At 53.6% G+C, this 17340-nt stretch overlaps 1 protein-coding gene across 3 annotated transcripts in view; it reads right to left on the bottom strand.

The window, feature by feature from the left end:
• RPAP1 (RNA polymerase II associated protein 1) overlaps window positions 1–16950 on the bottom strand; it is an 18856-nt gene extending 1906 nt beyond the window's left edge. Inside the window, exons 1-21 of one of the 3 annotated variants that reach the window (XM_007111712.4) lie at window positions 15876–16950; window positions 15427–15575; window positions 15056–15145; window positions 14479–14599; window positions 13648–13869; window positions 12190–12369; window positions 11061–11176; window positions 10674–10772; window positions 7073–7174; window positions 6688–6855; window positions 6251–6433; window positions 5990–6124; window positions 5720–5890; window positions 5072–5229; window positions 4477–4635; window positions 4123–4324; window positions 3586–3695; window positions 3110–3305; window positions 2762–2914; window positions 2392–2534; window positions 1049–1805 (exon numbers count right to left, since the gene is read on the bottom strand). In XM_007111712.4, the coding sequence (XP_007111774.2) occupies window positions 1049–1805; window positions 2392–2534; window positions 2762–2914; window positions 3110–3305; window positions 3586–3695; window positions 4123–4324; window positions 4477–4635; window positions 5072–5229; window positions 5720–5890; window positions 5990–6124; window positions 6251–6433; window positions 6688–6855; window positions 7073–7174; window positions 10674–10772; window positions 11061–11176; window positions 12190–12369; window positions 13648–13869; window positions 14479–14599; window positions 15056–15145; window positions 15427–15575; window positions 15876–16242 (3981 nt within the window). In that variant the 5' untranslated portion in view covers window positions 16243–16950. Of the gene's footprint in view, window positions 1–1048; window positions 1806–2391; window positions 2535–2761; window positions 2915–3109; window positions 3306–3585; window positions 3696–4122; window positions 4325–4476; window positions 4636–5071; window positions 5230–5719; window positions 5891–5989; window positions 6125–6250; window positions 6434–6687; window positions 6856–7072; window positions 7175–8608; window positions 8708–8995; window positions 9269–9905; window positions 9962–10673; window positions 10773–11060; window positions 11177–12189; window positions 12370–13647; window positions 13870–14478; window positions 14600–15055; window positions 15146–15426; window positions 15576–15875 lie in introns of those variants that run through there. The other 2 variants (XM_055088309.1, XM_024118299.3) reach the window with 2 other exon arrangements.
• Between the last annotated feature and the right edge of the window lie 390 nt (window positions 16951–17340).

The raw sequence follows: 17340 nt of genomic DNA, 5'->3' as shown, positions 1-17340 counted from the left end.
GCCATGGCCACTGAGCCTGTGCGTCCGGAGCCTGTGCTCCGCAACGGGAGAGGCCACAACAGTGAGAGGCCCGCGTACCGCAAAAAAAAAAAAAAAAAAAAAAAAAAAAAATTACTACTGGGCAGTGGGATTATGGATAACTGTAAAGTTCTTTATTTTACTTAATCTATTCTTTTTCTGGCCACACCACGTGGCATGTGGGATCTTAGTTCCCTGACCAGGGATTGAACCCAGGCCCTTGGCAGTGAGAGCGTGGAATCCTAACCACTGGACCCCCAGGGAATTCCCTGTAATGTTCTTTTTAATTCTTAAAACTATTTTATAATTTCTTTTTAGTTTTTTATACAAAATATACATTTATATCTTACATACGTATATTAAAACGTTTATATTTCAAGCTTACCAAAATAGGTTATAATGAAAATAAAAAAACAAATCTTAAAAAAATTAGTAACTCTTTACAGCTTACAAGTTTAACTCCTTAGCCTGATATCTGAGGCCCTCTAAGACTTTATTAGCTTTGTTTCCAACAAATTCCCAAGCTGATATCTTTCACAGACTCCTTCCTCTTCCCATCCTGTCATATTCCTTCCTGCCTCTGAGCTTTTGCTTATGCTGTTCCACTAGGTACATTCTATCTTTCTCCTTAACAATCCAAATTCTACCCAATTTTCCATGCCCAGATCAATCCCCACTTCTTCCACAAAGGCTTCTCCTCGTGGGAAGCCCACTTTGATCTTTCCCTTCTCTGAATCCTGACTTAACACCTAGAATCTGAATACCTGAGAACTATGTTGGTTTTAGTACATCTCATATCTAGACTGTAGCACCTCATGAGCAAGGAGCTGTGCCTTTTTAATAATAACGAACACCTACTGTATGCCAGACACCACAGTAAACCATTTTCACGTATTCTATTAATCTCCTCAAAGCCTCCAAGAGGTAAGATAAGGAACCTGAGGCCCACCAAAGCTCCCCGCGGCTCAGGACTGCCTCCAAGGCCCAGGACAGGATGCCCATGGTGGGCCCTGCTGGGCTGAGAAAGTACCTGGGTCAGAGGCAGGCCCAGAGCTCGCAAGGCTCCTACGTGCTCCCCAAAGAGGGCAAGGCGCAAGGTGACGCTGAACCGACGCTGCAGGGGGAGGAGAACCAGGGCCCCAAAGAGGTGGTCCCCAAAAGACACAGCCTCAAAATGCTCCAGGAAGTTGGCGTAGAGATCCGGGAAAGACGTCAGGCCAGGAAGTGGGCAATCCAGGTTGAGGTTTGGTAGGACTTCAGGCTGGCAGAGCCGGGCCAGGAGGGCTGCCACCAGACGTTGTATTGGGGTCTCCCGGAACAATTCACTGTCCACCAAGAACACACACATGAGCCGTGCCAGGCGGGCAGCAGGAGGCACAGCCCGGAGGGCCTGGGGGCGCCAGCTCTCCAGGACTAGCACCCACTGCAGGGCCCGCATGGCTGTGCCCACAGTGTCAGCAGGAGGGAGCCCCGAGGGGCTGTCTGAGGCCCGGTGGTAGAGTTGAATCAATGGCAGGAAAGGCCAGTCAGTGGGCAGCAGAGGCTCCTTAGCCACAGGGAGCAGCAGGGCTGGGACTTGCTGGAGCTCCCCTCGGTGCAAGGCTTGAGAGGCTAGCAGGCTGGCTCGGGCCAGTGAGCAGTGGGTCAGGTAGCAGCTGCGGATGCTGGGGAGGTCCTGGCAGGCCTGAGCTAGTAGAGTCCCTCGCTCACACCCAAGGTCCCCGCCGCTCCCTAAGGACAGCCGGTCAGAGAAGTCGGCTGCCTCCGGACCCCCTGATGCTCCTTCCCTGTAATAGAACCCAAAAGCCAAAAATGAGGGCTAGAACCCACAAGGCCATGCCAGCTCTCCAGGGTTTCCCAGAGGCTCCTAGGTCCAATCCTGCTCCTCCCTGTTCCCCTAATAACCTTCCATGTAGTGTGTATAGCAGTTAAGAGGATGGGCACTAGAGCCAGTTACCTAGGTGCAAGTTTACAGAACTTCTCTGTGCCTCAGTTTTCTCAGAGTAAAGTGGGGATAATAATGATAATAATACACATCTCATGGTACAGGTAAAACAATTAAAATAGAGACAAACGGTTAAGGGAGTATCGGACAAGGAGTAAGCACTGGGTAACTGTTAGCTATTATAAGCATACAGCTAGTTTATAACCATTTTTCAGCCATACAGTCACAGAAGTCTCATAATAATACTCTAGCATATTATCCTCATCCTCACTTTACTAATGAGGAAATGGAAACTCAGACAGGTTAAGCGTAATCCATGGAAGAAAGAATGAAACCCAGGTCTCCTGGCCCCAAATTCAGGGCTGCTCTGTCAACCACCACAGCAGCCTCTCAAAGGGCTCAGTTGATGCCACCAACCCTGGACTTACGGGAGAAACTCCAGCCGGAACACACAGCTCAGCAGTAGCTCATGGGCGAGGTGCTCGCTTCCGGGCAGCAGCCGGCTCAGCAGGGCCAAGGCCATGCCGTGATAGAGGGCAGCACTGGTGGCTGACACTGGCTGGAGTGTTGCCTGTGGACAGAAAAGGGGGGAAGGGGGAGGAGTAGGCAGAGAGGGTGAGCGGGGACAAAGCAAAGAGAAGTGAGGAAGAGAATATATGCTGACGGGCACAGGGCCTGGGCATGTCTGCAGGCAAGTAGAACTGCATGGCTTGCCAGAAGCAGCACAAGCTCCAGAGAAGCAGGATGGGGATAATGGGGAGGGGCGTGGACAGAGGGATGGGGGTTGGGAGCACCCACCGCTCTCTGGGCCAGGGCGAGCGCCAGGTGCTGCAGGTGGTACTCGTGGCGCAGGGCCCATGCGGAGAAGGGTGTGAGGTGTGGAGCAGCCACAGGAGCCACACATTGGAGGAAGTAGTTCTGCAGTCCTGGGGCAGCCAATACGGCAGCCAGCTGAGGAAAAGCAAGCTTCAGATTCACAAGGTGACTTTGATGCCCTCTAGGGCTCCCCAGCTGCCCCTTCCCCAGCTAAACTCAGAGAAATGGGTGCTGGCAGAAGAGGCCTCTCTTCCCCAAGGGGCGCCCTTCCCCTTTCTGACTCCTGCCATCTTGGTCCCCTGCCCCCCTAACCAGGCGCCCAGTGCTCACCTGGCCACACAGCCCCTTGTGGATCCAGCCCAGGGTGTTGAAAAGAGAGAGGAGGGCTGTGAGGAATGGGAAGGGGGAGGCTGAGCCAGCCAGACTAAGAGGAGGGTGGCCTCCTGCGCAGCCCAGTGACACCAGGCTGGGGAGAGCTTCAGGGGCCGGAGCACAGGACTGTGGGTTGCAGAGAGGGGAGCAGCACCTGGAAGCAGAATGGAGACACTGAGGGGGGGCTCTGGCCTGACATGTGCCGGGCTGGAAACAGCTGCTTGGTCTGCGACCAAGGCTAGCGGAAACGTGGCCGTGCGGACAGTGCCCACGTTCCCTGGAGCCCCCAGTGGCTGCCTGCTAGGGATTCAGGTTTCTCTCAGGCTGGGGGGTTCCACCTGGGATGGACCAGGGAGCCAGGCGTAGGAACACAAGGAGCGAAACTGCCGCCTCCCCGCCCCACCCCCGTCTCCACAACCGCACACAGTACACACCCCAGCGAATGCCACAGTCTGCCCAGAGCGGGCTGGCTCAGCAGGGGCAGCAGCAGCTCCTCCGACAGGCGCTCCGTGTCCTGAAGCCAATCCCCTGGGCACAAGCCTGGCTGGAAGACCAAGACACTCACTGGGCTGATGGCCCAGGACCCCCATTCTCCTGGACCCCGTGAACCCAGGCCAAGTCCATGATTCCAAGTGGCCAAGAGTCAGTGTTTAGAGGCTTCTGACTTCTGCCCCTTCCAGAGGCAGAGAAGACCCTGAGGTTGCTCTGGCACCCACTGTCTAGGGTCTTGAGAGAGCATAAAGGCTCCAGGGAGGCCGAGCTGCTGTTTGGGGTTCTATGGTCCCTACCAACACGACTCCTTGGAAGCTCCATTGGACGTGGAGGTGGAAAGAGGAAGAAAGGTAGGAGGGAAAAGGTGGAAATGGGGAGGGAGGTACGGAGAGGCGGAGACAGAGGGAGAACGAGGGTGGAATGCTAAGATGAAGGCAGGGCACCCAGGGCAGCGTGGAAGGCAGGCAGGCAACACTCACCTGCTGGCTCCAGGCCTGGTAGTAAGCATCCAGGAAGAGCAGACAGGCAGTGGGCACTGGGCCAAGGGCAGTCCACATCTCAGGTCTGGGCAGCAACTTCAAGGTCTGTCTTAGACAAGGCTCCACAAGAGGCTGGAGCCCAGACACCTGCGTCCAAGTGATTGAGGAAGGAGTGGATGACAGACTGGCCTCAGCAGAGTCACTATAGAAGAGCCACAAGGGGCCACAGTGAGGATCTGGCTGCCTGGACTCCCCTCTAAGCTCTGGCCGCCCTCTCCCTGTGGAGGAGCACTCCCACCGGTCCCAGAGCTCCTGACAGGATGTCACCGCCAGCGGCTCAGGGCTAGAGCCTACCTTCTGGGCTCAGGGGCGGTGCTACCGGCTGCTAGGGTCAGCTGGGTGAGGACGGTGAGCAGTGAGGCTGCCCTCTGCAGAGCCAGGGGCTGAGGGGAGGGGCTGCTGAGCTCCTTCGGCACAGCCTGCAGGGCTCGCGTCAGCACAGGGTACAGCTCCCTGGTAAGTGGGGAGAAGGACCGCCCTTCAGTGTGAGAAGGGAGATGGAAACAGAAGACACAAAGCAAGGCTCGGCCCCGGGCATCTGCAGTCTGGCTGAGGAGGAGCAGGAGGGAGGCCCAGGGCTGGGGACTCTGGGAAGGTTTCAAGAAGGAAGGCTGGGGGCTGAAGGGAAGGAGGTAGCCCCTCAAGGCTTCCACCACAAGAGGGAATTTAAATCTGATTTCACCAAGATACCAAGCTGGGGTGCACAGAATGTGGTTAACCCAGCTTTGTTCCACTCTCCCCCGGCTAGTCCTGACTCCCAAATTTTCTTCCTTTCTCCCAGAATCACCTCTTTCTCATACTCAGCCTCCCCCCGAGCTTGAACCTTGAGCAAAGCCAGAGTGCAGAGCTGGAGGGGTCTGTGAGGGAGCCTACCCTTGTCTCTCCTCACCTGTAAAGGTCACCACCCTGGCCGTAGGAGGCTGCCACGGCCCACAGACGGAAGGCCTCAGTGCTCAGTGTCTCGGCTTCCTCTGGGGGCAAGGCCAGATCCTGGGGAGCCTCAGCTATAAAGCGGCACAGGCGACTCCGGAGATCAAAGCCACTCAGCTGGGGTTGGGCAGAGAGTCTGGGGATTAGGATCAGCTGGGAGCCCGAAGAGGTCCAAGCCTCAGGTTCTCTCACTACAGAGACTGGCTCAACTCATCCCTGTTGAGGCCCCTCTGGTGCCAGAGGGTCATAATTCTGGGCTAGGGTGAAACTATCTCATCCATCCCTCCCTTCCTCTCTCCTTCCCTCCTTTTTAGCAAGCACTTGCTGGGCACCTTGGCTATGCCTATTTGTATGTGGCCCTTCTGGCCTGGGTCCAGGGAACAGGGAACCTTCCCTTCACATAATGAGAGCAGAGCAGGCCTACAGGATACACTAGGCTCCAGGTGACTAGGTTCCTGCCTGGGGGTTTCTGTTCCATTTCTAGGCAACTGGAACAGATACGAAGAGAAAGATGGCATGACTGGGCCACCCAGAGTGCAGGGGCTATGCTTAGCTCCCAACCCAGCCCTGTCTCAAGCCCCCATCCCTTGCCCTGTGTTCTGCTTACCAGCCGGGCAGCAATATTCCTACCAGCCGAGGCCAGGACACGAAGAAGTTTCATGGCAGGAGCACAGGGCATTCTGTGTAGACTGAGGGTAGGCCTCACCCCCATAGGGGACCAGCTGGTGGGCAGGAACTCTTGAATCACAGTCTCTATCAGCCGAGGGCACTCCAGGACCTGTGCAGGCCAGGAGGAAAAGGGAGGTAGGGAGGCTGAGGGTCAAGACCAGGCCTAGCTAGGCTCTTTGCCCAGTCCCCGCCTCCTTCTCTTTCTCACCCTTGTGGCTGACTCCAGGGAATGCCGGGCCAGGCGGATGAGCACAGCCAGGATGTCAAGGACCGCAGAAGGTCCTGGGCAGGTCACCTCCAGCAAGTAGCGTAGCCGAGGCAGCAGGTTGGTGGCCAGGAGCCCCTGAGGATCAGAGACACAAACCCACTACCAAATGCAACTGGACCCCAGGCCTTGATGATCCCTCCTGCCCAACATGTGCTGGCCCTGGAGGTCATGGGACCAGTGCAGCTGCCCCAGCACTTTTACCTTGATGACGTCATGTCGGGCCACATCAGATGGAGGCCGGTTTCCTTCCTCTGGGCTCTTCCTTTTTGCCTTTTCTGCTGGGGGCTCTTCATCCTCATCCTCGTCCTCCTTGTCCTCCTGGCTGGGCATCAGAGGGAACACCAAAGCTCCATGGTACCAAGAGAAGGTGCTATCGAGGAGCTCCTGCCAGAGGAAAGAGTGTGAAGGTGGGAAGAGGAAGAAGGGATCAGGCCAGAAAGCGGGTCCAGAAGTAGAGGGCAAAAGCCACGCACAAAGGACAGAGAGGCAAGGCTCCTAGGCTTTGGGGCCTTTAGAAGGTGGTGACACAGCCACCCCATTCTGTGCTCTGCCCGGCAAAGCCTCATCAATGAGGGCAGGCCCAGCAGGAGGAGTAGGGACCCTAATGCCTCGAAGCCTCATTCCTATGCCTGTTGTACCTCATCTCCAGGAGCCACCAGCAGAGCCCGAAGAGCCCGGACAGCAGCTGCGATGACCCCATCCACTCTGTCATCCAGAGAGAAGCGCAGCAGGAAGAGGAAACCAGCATCCAAAAGGAGGCGCAAGACACTGCCCACTAGCCGGTCCCCAAACTCGCCAACCTGGGCCTTGAGGGCAGGAGGATAAAACCTTGCTGAATATGCTGAAGTTACAGTCTCTGTCCTAAACCCTTCACTTGTCCAGCTAGGACCCTGGGTTTGTCCTTTTCTCAGTGTGACCCACAGACAGCTGGTGTATGGGCCAGTGAGTCAGAGTGAAACAGGCAGGAGGTGGGAAAGTCTAAGGGGAGGGGGGCGGGCAGGACGAGGCCAACAGTCCACTCACCCTGCCAATGACCTGGGCCAACACATGCAGCGCTAGTGCTCTCTGCTGGGACACCTGGCTGCGCGTCAGGTGGAACAGCTCCTGAAGGGAGTACCCTGCTCTCTGGAACAGGGACAAGAAGTCAGAAGGAGCCAAGACACAGGGCAGCACCCACCAACAAATACGTGGCAACCCTTATCTGCCATGCACCGAGTCAGGTGTCAAGTTGAAGACAAAGAAAAGTAAGTGATGTCTCTTGCCTCTGCTCTCCGTGGAGCCTCAAACTGATAAAGAAAATAAGACTGGCGCACAAGTAACCACAGCATAAGGCAGTTTGGGAGGAATGTAGTAATCGGTATTTAATTTGCAACCAGAGAACAGGAGAGAGAGAAGGGGCACCTGGAAAAGTGATGTGGTCTCAGTGGGTGGGTAGAGCTCTGATGGCCCAGCATGGAGAGAGGGGAAAGGTGTTCCCTGGAGCGGGCTTCAGGAACTGAGCCCTGGAGGTCCTTGAGCGCAGCGGGTACGTGGTGGGGAGGCAACAGAATGTGCAACAGAAGTGAGGGACGCAGAGCTGTGGGGTCAGCGGGGACAGATGGTGGAAGGCTGTTCTGTCGTGCTGAGGAGCCAAGACCTTATTCTGGGAGAACTCCCTGAGAGAGGAAACTTTCTGAGGCAAGGGACAGCCTGATTTGGGCGAGGGGAAATCACTACGGCAGCCCTGTGGGGGAGTGAGCGAATGGCATGACGGAGTGAGTGGAACATGGCAACTGAACAGACCAGAGGGATCAAGCCTCTGATCGAGGAAGCACTGTGGGGAGGTGACAGACAGAACTGGCAAGTTCTGGTGACTGACTGGAATGTGAGGGAACAAGGAGAAAGATTTCAAGCCTAAGAACTGAAAGGACAGGGACTTCCCTGGTGGTCCAGTGGTTAAGACTCTGTGCTCCCAATGCAGGGGGCCCAGGTTCGATTCATGGTCAGGGAACTAGATCCCCCATGCAGCAACGAAGATCCCGCATGCCACAAGGAAGACTCGGTGCAGCCAAACAAATAAACTAATAAATAAATATTAAAAAAAACAAAAAACAAAAAACTGGGCTTCCCTGGTGGCGCAGTGGTTGAGAATCTGCCTGCTAATGCAGGGGACACGGGTTCGAGCCCCGGTCTGGGAGGATCCCACATGCCGTGGAGCAACTAGGCACGTGAGCCACAACTACTGAGCCTGCGCGTCTGGAGCCTGTGCTCCGCAACGAGAGAGGCCGCGGTAGTGAGAGGCCTGTGCACCGCGATGAAGAGTGGCCCCCGCTTGCTACAACTAGAGAAAGCCCTCGTACAGAAACAAAGACCCAACACAGCCATAAATAAATAAATTAATTAATAAACTCCTACCCCCAACATCTTCTTAAAAAAAAAAAAACTGAAAAGACAGCAAGGCCGTGAACTGGAATAGGGTACACAGAAGGGCCAAGGCAGCTGAGCAGCGGTCCTTCTCCATATGGTTGTTAAAAGCACTTACTGAGAGCTGCCCAGTACTCCCTGGACCCCACGCCTCACCTCCGCCTCCTCTCCATGGTGGTGTAGGCCCAGATGGGTGGGAAGGTCCACGCTGGGGGCCAGCAGCTCTCCCTGAAGACTGAATCGGGCCTGCATCCTCTAATGGGTACAGAAAGAGAACTATGGGCTGGGGGCACCAGCAAATTCCCCACACCCATTCCTCACCTGTAATGCCAGGACTCTCAGGACGTAGGGCCTGACTCTACCTCTGACCAGAAGTGGGGCTCCTCTGGCCATAGAGGCCAGGCAGGAAGAGGGGAGTGAGCACTAGGAGAGATGTTTCTCCAGCTTTTGGGGGAAGAGAAAAGCCTAAGTTCTGGGTGCAAGACAGCAGCCCCACTCACTGTCACCCCACCTTGCCCTTGTAGGCCGGCTGGCCCTCCTCACCTCCTGAGTCTGCTGCCGTCGGAGTGGAGGTAGGTCTTGGGTCCAATGGAGCTTCTCCAGCTCAACAGTGTCCATGTGCAGCCATTCTTTCTGGGGAGTCACGGGCAGTGCCAGAGCTGGGAGATGGAAGCAGAGTAGTATTCTCTAAGGGGCTCAGCTCACTGATCCACTGGGGTCCCAGCCATCATCCAGCAGCTGCCACATCCACCTCTGCCCAAGGGTCTGGCAGCCTCTGCCTTCAGCTATGACTAATGGCACAGCCCAGGGGCTGGAATGCCTGATATGGCAGAACGCACCCTGTCCTGGGCTCTAGCCCCTTTCTGACCCCGAAGATTTGTTGGGAGAGGAAAGAGGAAGCAGAGGAGTTAAGGAAGAGAAGAGAGAGGAAGCAGAGGAGGAAGGGAGGACCACATACAGCAGGGAAACCACAGTTCTCCACTCTCTAGTAACGACCTTCTAAAGGAGCAGGGGAGTGGGGACAATGAGGAGGGGGCAGCCATACTTCAGCAGAGCAAGATACAGAAACACACACCTGCAATATCCTCCTCCTTCCTCACCCCACCCAACCCCCACCCAACCTGCTCAACTGGCCTAGAGTTCATCCAGGGGCAGGAGGTTCCTGGCTCTCCTAATTCAATTCTTCTTTTGTTAATCACTAATAAAATCATCCAGTTCCTGGAAGATGAGTGCTCCCACTGGCCTCTCTGCTTCAGGTCTGGCATGTTCACAAGACCTGCATCAGACCCTTCCTCTCCCACCACCCTGCCATTATTCTCCCAACACTGAGAGCAGAGGCAGAAAGAACTGCGGGATGGATGGAGCCAGAGCTGGGGCAGCTACTGTAAAGGCAGGGGGCAGATGGTCTGGAGGGGGAGAGGCCATTCAGCCATCACATTGTGCTGTCTCTTACCAGGGAAGGGGGAGAAGGAGCAGTAACAGGACAGGAAAACAGGAAGCACATGCAGGAAGAATATATGCATCAGCAAATGAAGACTGACTTCAAACCAATAATGAAGATTAACGTTAGGGGACTTCCCTGGTGGTCCAGTGGTTAAGACTCTGTGCTCCCAATGCAGGGGGCCCAGGTTCGATTCATGGTCAGGGAACTAGATCCCCCATGCAGCAACGAAGATCCCGCATGCCACAAGGAAGACTCGGTGCAGCCAAACAAATAAACTAATAAATAAATATTAAAAAAAAAAAAAAAAAACAAAAAACTGGGCTTCCCTGGTGGCGCAGTGGTTGAGAATCTGCCTGCTAATGCAGGGGACACGGGTTCGAGCCCCGGTCTGGGAGGATCCCACATGCCGTGGAGCAACTAGGCACGTGAGCCACAACTACTGAGCCTGCGCGTCTGGAGCCTGTGCTCCGCAACGAGAGAGGCCGCGGTAGTGAGAGGCCTGTGCACCGCGATGAAGAGTGGCCCCCGCTTGCTACAACTAGAGAAAGCCCTCGTACAGAAACAAAGACCCAACACAGCCATAAATAAATAAATTAATTAATAAACTCCTACCCCCAACATCTTCTTAAAAAAAAAAAAACTGAAAAGACAGCAAGGCCGTGAACTGGAATAGGGTACACAGAAGGGCCAAGGCAGCTGAGCAGCGGTCCTTCTCCACATGGTTGTTAAAAGCACTTACTGAGAGCTGCCCAGTACTCCCTGGACCCCACGCCTCACCTCCGCCTCCTCTCCATGGTGGTGTAGGCCCAGATGGGTGGGAAGGTCCACGCTGGGGGCCAGCAGCTCTCCCTGAAGACTGAATCGGGCCTGCATCCTCTAATGGGTACAGAAAGAGAACTATGGGCTGGGGGCACCAGCAAATTCCCCACACCCATTCCTCACCTGTAATGCCAGGACTCTCAGGACGTAGGGCCTGACTCTACCTCTGACCAGAAGTGGGGCTCCTCTGGCCATAGAGGCCAGGCAGGAAGAGGGGAGTGAGCACTAGGAGAGATGTTTCTCCAGCTTTTGGGGGAAGAGAAAAGCCTAAGTTCTGGGTGCAAGACAGCAGCCCCACTCACTGTCACCCCACCTTGCCCTTGTAGGCCGGCTGGCCCTCCTCACCTCCTGAGTCTGCTGCCGTCGGAGTGGAGGTAGGTCTTGGGTCCAATGGAGCTTCTCCAGCTCAACAGTGTCCATGTGCAGCCATTCTTTCTGGGGAGTCACGGGCAGTGCCAGAGCTGGGAGATGGAAGCAGAGTAGTATTCTCTAAGGGGCTCAGCTCACTGATCCACTGGGGTCCCAGCCATCATCCAGCAGCTGCCACATCCACCTCTGCCCAAGGGTCTGGCAGCCTCTGCCTTCAGCTATGACTAATGGCACAGCCCAGGGGCTGGAATGCCTGATATGGCAGAACGCACCCTGTCCTGGGCTCTAGCCCCTTTCTGACCCCGAAGATTTGTTGGGAGAGGAAAGAGGAAGCAGAGGAGTTAAGGAAGAGAAGAGAGAGGAAGCAGAGGAGGAAGGGAGGACCACATACAGCAGGGAAACCACAGTTCTCCACTCTCTAGTAACGACCTTCTAAAGGAGCAGGGGAGTGGGGACAATGAGGAGGGGGCAGCCATACTTCAGCAGAGCAAGATACAGAAACACACACCTGCAATATCCTCCTCCTTCCTCACCCCACCCAACCCCCACCCAACCTGCTCAACTGGCCTAGAGTTCATCCAGGGGCAGGAGGTTCCTGGCTCTCCTAATTCAATTCTTCTTTTGTTAATCACTAATAAAATCATCCAGTTCCTGGAAGATGAGTGCTCCCACTGGCCTCTCTGCTTCAGGTCTGGCATGTTCACAAGACCTGCATCAGACCCTTCCTCTCCCACCACCCTGCCATTATTCTCCCAACACTGAGAGCAGAGGCAGAAAGAACTGCGGGATGGATGGAGCCAGAGCTGGGGCAGCTACTGTAAAGGCAGGGGGCAGATGGTCTGGAGGGGGAGAGGCCATTCAGCCATCACATTGTGCTGTCTCTTACCAGGGAAGGGGGAGAAGGAGCAGTAACAGGACAGGAAAACAGGAAGCACATGCAGGAAGAATATATGCATCAGCAAATGAAGACTGACTTCAAACCAATAATGAAGATTAACGTTAGACGTTCAAGGACAGAGAATATTCTCTCTCTTCCCATCTGCCAGGCCTAGAAGGAATACTTTCCTCTACTTTTGTTCCCCAGAAGTCCCCTCCTCCTCCAAACCTGGGGCTCCTGGCTCCAGCTCGTCTTCCTGCCTGGGCTCACTGGCAGAAGTTGGCATGATGGGCTCCTCTCCAGTGACCTCAGCAGAGCGACCTCCTGGCCTCTGCTCCCCCGTGGCCTTCTCTTCTGCCTGCTCACAGGTGCGGCTGTGAGATCTCAAGAAGGCAACCAAGCTGGGATCTAGAAGAGAGCGTGGAGGGGAGAATGGGTGGGGGCAGATCCTCCCCAGCCTCTATACACCTGAAATCTGCTTAATACTGCCTGTCTGTGGGCGCCAAGGCCAAGACAAGCCACTTCCCAGCCCTCGCCTGAGCCCCCGGGGCTCTCTTGCAGCCTCGATGACCCATATCTGTCACTGGGACCTGCCTGCCCACTTATCCCTCCACTCTTCACAGTCCCCTGGTCCAGGCCAGTCTTCCCATCCCTGTGCTTGGCTTCAGGTCAGCGGCCCAAAGTAAGTGGCTGTGGAATAAATGAATCAATGTTGACGAGGGCCAAAAAGAAGGCATTTAGGGGAATAGTTTCTCACTTTCAACTATTTTATTTATTTATTTATGCACAAATATTCACTAAAAACCTAATATATGGGGACTTCCCTGGTGGCGCAGTGGTTAAAAATCTACCTGCCAATGCAGGGGACACAGTTTCAAGCCCTGGTCTGGGAAGATCCCACATGCCGCGGAGCAACTAAGCCCGTGTGCCACAACTACTGAGCCTGTGCTCTAGAGCCCGCAAGCCACAACTACTGAGCCCGTGTGCCACAACTACGAAGCCTGCACGCCTAGAACCTATGCTCTGCAACAAGAGAAGCCGCTGCAATAAGAAGCCCGCGCACCACAACAGAGAGTGGTGCCCCGACTCGCTGCAACTAGAGAAAGCCCGTGTACAACAATGAAGACCCAGAGCAGCAAAAAAAAAAAAAAAAAAGAAAGAAAAAGAAAACAAAACTTATATATGGTATGCTCTATGTAAGTGCTAGATACATAGTTTGGAACAGATTGACTTGGCACTACTGTTTTGGTGAACAGAAACTAGGAGGGAGGTGTAGTATAGCACAGCATCACATAATAGAGTACCCTGTAGTTGTACTAGAGTACAGCCAAAATACAGTGTATACTACACTTCAGTAGTACAGTATACATGATATAATGGTTAAGAACAGCCAATGACACCAGGTAGACCTGGTTTTATATCTCATTGGTGTTCATTAACAGGATGTGGTACCACGCTGTGTGACCTGAGGGAGAATTTCTTAAAGTTTTGAGCCTCAGTTTTTTTTGTTTTTGTTTTTATCTTTTCATAAATAAATGAGGTTAGTACCACTGACCTCAACAGGAACAGTTTGAGGACAAAATGAAATGCGTTAAAGTACTCTGCCTGGCACTCACAGTGAGCCTTCCTCAATAAATGACAGTCCCTTCCTAGCCCGGTCTTGGCAGGAAAGGCTGGTACCCGTACCAAGCTGAGCCAGTAACCGCTGCTGTTCCTGCAGGATCTCCTCTGGAGCCATGGCTTGCAGTCTCGCTACGTTCTCTTCATGGATGGTCTGGGCTTCCTGCTCAGCCTCCTGGCTCTTGAGCCCCTTCCCTGTAACCAGATGGGGTCCCTGGAAGCTGTAGCTGTTCCATGGAAGCTGGCTGCCCTGCTCCCTAGGTGTGAGTGCCTCACAGGTTGCAGCACCTGGAAGAAGGATACGATCAGTTTCATTGCCTCACCCCAACTGGGCCTTCTGTCCCTCTTCTCTAATCCCATTAGCTCTGGAGACAGATGGAAGCCCCAGAGTTTTCCCAGGCACAGAGTGGAGACCCCCCTGGGTTTGGCACAAGACTCCAGGGCATCCTGGGGCTGGGTTGGGGTGATGACCTCTCTACTCATTTTTCCCCTTGGACTTAGAAGTTTCCCTCAGAAACATCTCACTTTCTGACTCTTCTGTTGGATGTCTACGCAGCCGTCTGCCTCCAGGGGCCTGCCCCCAGCTCTTCTGCTAGTAATTTGCATCATTAAAAGAATCTTGGCCTACGTCTTTATTTTACAGTCTCTACCAGACACTTCTATCCCCTTCCTTTCTCCTACAGTCAAGTAATGACCTGCCTTCTCCCGGCACCTAAGACCCAGATGTGGACGCAAGCTGCCCATACTCAATAGTCTAAGTGGAGATATCGGATGGCTCCTCTTTAGATGGCTCAAATGCACTTCAGATTTGAGGCCGGGAAGATGTATATCCAAAGATGACTCTACAAATGTGTATTACAAAAAGGCTGAGCCCAAACCTCTTCAAACCCTGCTCACCCTCTGGTGGGTCCAAGGTAGATGCAACTTCTCCAACTGGTGGGACCTTGGCTTCAGATGCTCTCCTTGCTGCAATTTCCTGGGCAAAGATACTTTTCTTACCAGATGTTGCTGGCTTCCCCTATGGGGCAAAAAGAAAACCCAGGTGACTGATGCTTATTACCCCATTCTCTTCTCAACCTCTTTATACCAAGGTCGCTGGAACAAAGAGATACAAGAGACTTGCTTAATCTCCAAGGGTCACAACCCTAGTCCTCAGAGAAAGCAGGGCTCTACAGAAGCATAGGTTTTTGAAGTCTGACAGACTTGGGTTGGATTTCTGGCTCTTCTATCTATTAGATGTGTGGTGTTGCAAAAGTTATCAGTTTCCTCATCTCAAAAAATAGAGATAATGATACCTATATTACATGGCTGTTATAAGGATTAAATGAAGTAATGCATATAAAGTGCTTAGTGTGGTGCTGTTTTAACAATGGAATTGCTTATCATTATTAAGATTATCTACCTGGGGAATATGCACTATGATGCTCACAAGACTGTCCTCCCCTAAACACCATCTGAGGTCACCTCTGCCTACCTGTCTCCCCTGTGAGCGATGGAATACAGGAGGGAAAGCAACGCCAGAGGGCACAGGCAGATTCACAGCCACTGAACTTGTATCTCGTTCCTGCAGCAACAAAGTACAAAGCAGTGAAGATACAGAGACTTCCCCAGGCTGGACCCTATCCTACTAGCCTCAGTTCTATATGACTAGAACCTCACCCTAGGGAGTCATGAACCCATCTTGCTTCTTAAGTCACAGTGATTCTAAACCAGCCCCCAACCTGACTGCAGGGGATAAAGTCCCATCTTTCTGAATCACTCTCTGCTCAGTAAGGCTCACCACCCACACGCAACATCCTTTCTGCCCTTGGATGCCTTGCCCCACTCAACCAGGGTGAGACGCACAATAATCTTAGTCAAGACAGCAGTGATGTGCTTATCATGCCTGTTCAGCCTCTCTTCAGGGTCCTCATGTTCAGGCAGGGGATGGCCGGGGCTGGGCCTGGCTCTCTTTGGGGGAGCAGGAACCAAAGCTGGGGGCAAGTCTGGGAGATCTGAGAAAGAAAAAAACCCAGATGTGAGGTTACGCATATCTTCCCAAGAAGAGACTGAGGGCTAGGGGAAAGCCAAAGAAAGAAAGGCAGCTGCTGTGCAGCGCTGGCTCAAGCTGTGTCACCTTGGGCAAGGTATTTAACCTCTTTGAGCCTCCGTTTCTTCATATGTAAAATGGGGCTGCAGCAACAGAGGTTACACAGTTCTGAAATAATGACGGGGAATCCAGCCACATCAGGAAGAGGGAGAGACCCTGAAGTTGTACCGCTCTCCTTTTCAACCTCATACCCACAGCCACTCACTGTCCAGCATCACCACATCCCGATGATCCCGCAGTGGAGGCCGGTCCGGGTTAGCATCACCACCACTCCTACTTCCTTTCTTCACCAGTTGTACTGCTGGGGCTGCACCAGCTGCAAGAAACTGACTCTGGAAGTGCAGCAGGTCCACCTCGGACTCCCCTGGCTTTGGTCTTGACAGCATCTTGACACTCCAGCTGCCTCCCTCGTGGGACTCTTTCCAGCACTGCTTCCGTGTAGGGAATTCACTCTCATTTACTCCTAGAAGCAGTAAAGATGATGGGCCCTCTGCAACTGAACCCTGATTCTCTTTTTTGTGCATCAGAAAAGGCTCCTTCTTCCAGGGTTCGGTGGACTCTTTTCTCCTCATTCATACCTTATTGCCATTCCCTCCTTACTTAGCTCTCCCTGATGTCAATAGCCCAGCAACAATATTTACTGCCACCTTAGATTGTTTACAATCTGTGGATGATAAAAACTTTCAGGAACAACCATAGAGGACCTAAGGAAAATGTCATTAGGAGCCAGGCGGATAAATGTGTCATACCGGGGAGTGGTGATTCGGTATCAAACTGGTGGGAACATGCCTGGCCGAAAAGTATTCAAATTATTAAAAACCTTGGGCTATAAAAGATCAATATATAAAAATCATTTGTATTTCTATACACTATTAAAGAACAATCAGAAAACGAAATTAAGAAAACAACTCTATTTAGAATAGCATCGAAAAGAATAAAATACTTAGGAATAAATTTCACCAAAGCAGTTCAAGACTTATATTCTGTCGGGCCCCACAACGGCCCCTAGGGCTCTACGGTCGCGGGCGCTCCTGGGCCACCCGCGTCAACAAAGAGAAATCACGGTGTCTCAGCCTATGCTGCCCGCGGATGGAGGGCCGTGCCCAGGATCTCCGCACCGACGAGGCCGCGGCCGCTCCTGGCCAGATCAAAAACACTGGGGCAGACTCCAACAAAGAACTGGAAACCCTGTACCAGAGCCCTCCGCCGGGATCTCCTGTAGTCCGTCCCGCTAGCCCAGCCACCTACTTGGCCTAGGACCACCTGGACGCCGCCATCTTGCCCCGCTGGGGCCGGGCTTCCGCCGCCACCAGTTCTGAGCTTCCGCCCCGCAGGCCGGCCCGCCTCTTCAGGTCCTGGCTCCGCCCACTCTTGGGAGGGGTTTGCCCTTGTGGTGTTCAGGACTCGTGAGCCCGAAGGTATTACGCTTGCCGAGTCTCACCGCAGCGTGTAAGCTCTGGGCGGACACTCTGTACACATACAACACCCGTGACAGAGGCAAAGGGTTCCTCAGACGCCCTTCTACACTCCCAAGCTCAGGGACAGCACATAGAAACCTGCATACACTCGACTGTGACCTCCCCAATGTGATTATGGGCGAGCAAGAAAATAACCAGGAAAAAGGAAAGGTGAAGCCCAAGGAAAGAAACACTGCAGGAATGGTGATAGTG

The sequence above is a fragment of the Physeter macrocephalus genome, chromosome 11, assembly GCF_002837175.3.
Source record: "Physeter macrocephalus isolate SW-GA chromosome 11, ASM283717v5, whole genome shotgun sequence".
Lineage (NCBI taxonomy): Eukaryota > Metazoa > Chordata > Mammalia > Artiodactyla > Physeteridae > Physeter > Physeter macrocephalus.
The sequence above is the reverse complement of the archived record's forward strand: the minus strand, read 5'-3'. Positions and strand labels throughout refer to the sequence as shown.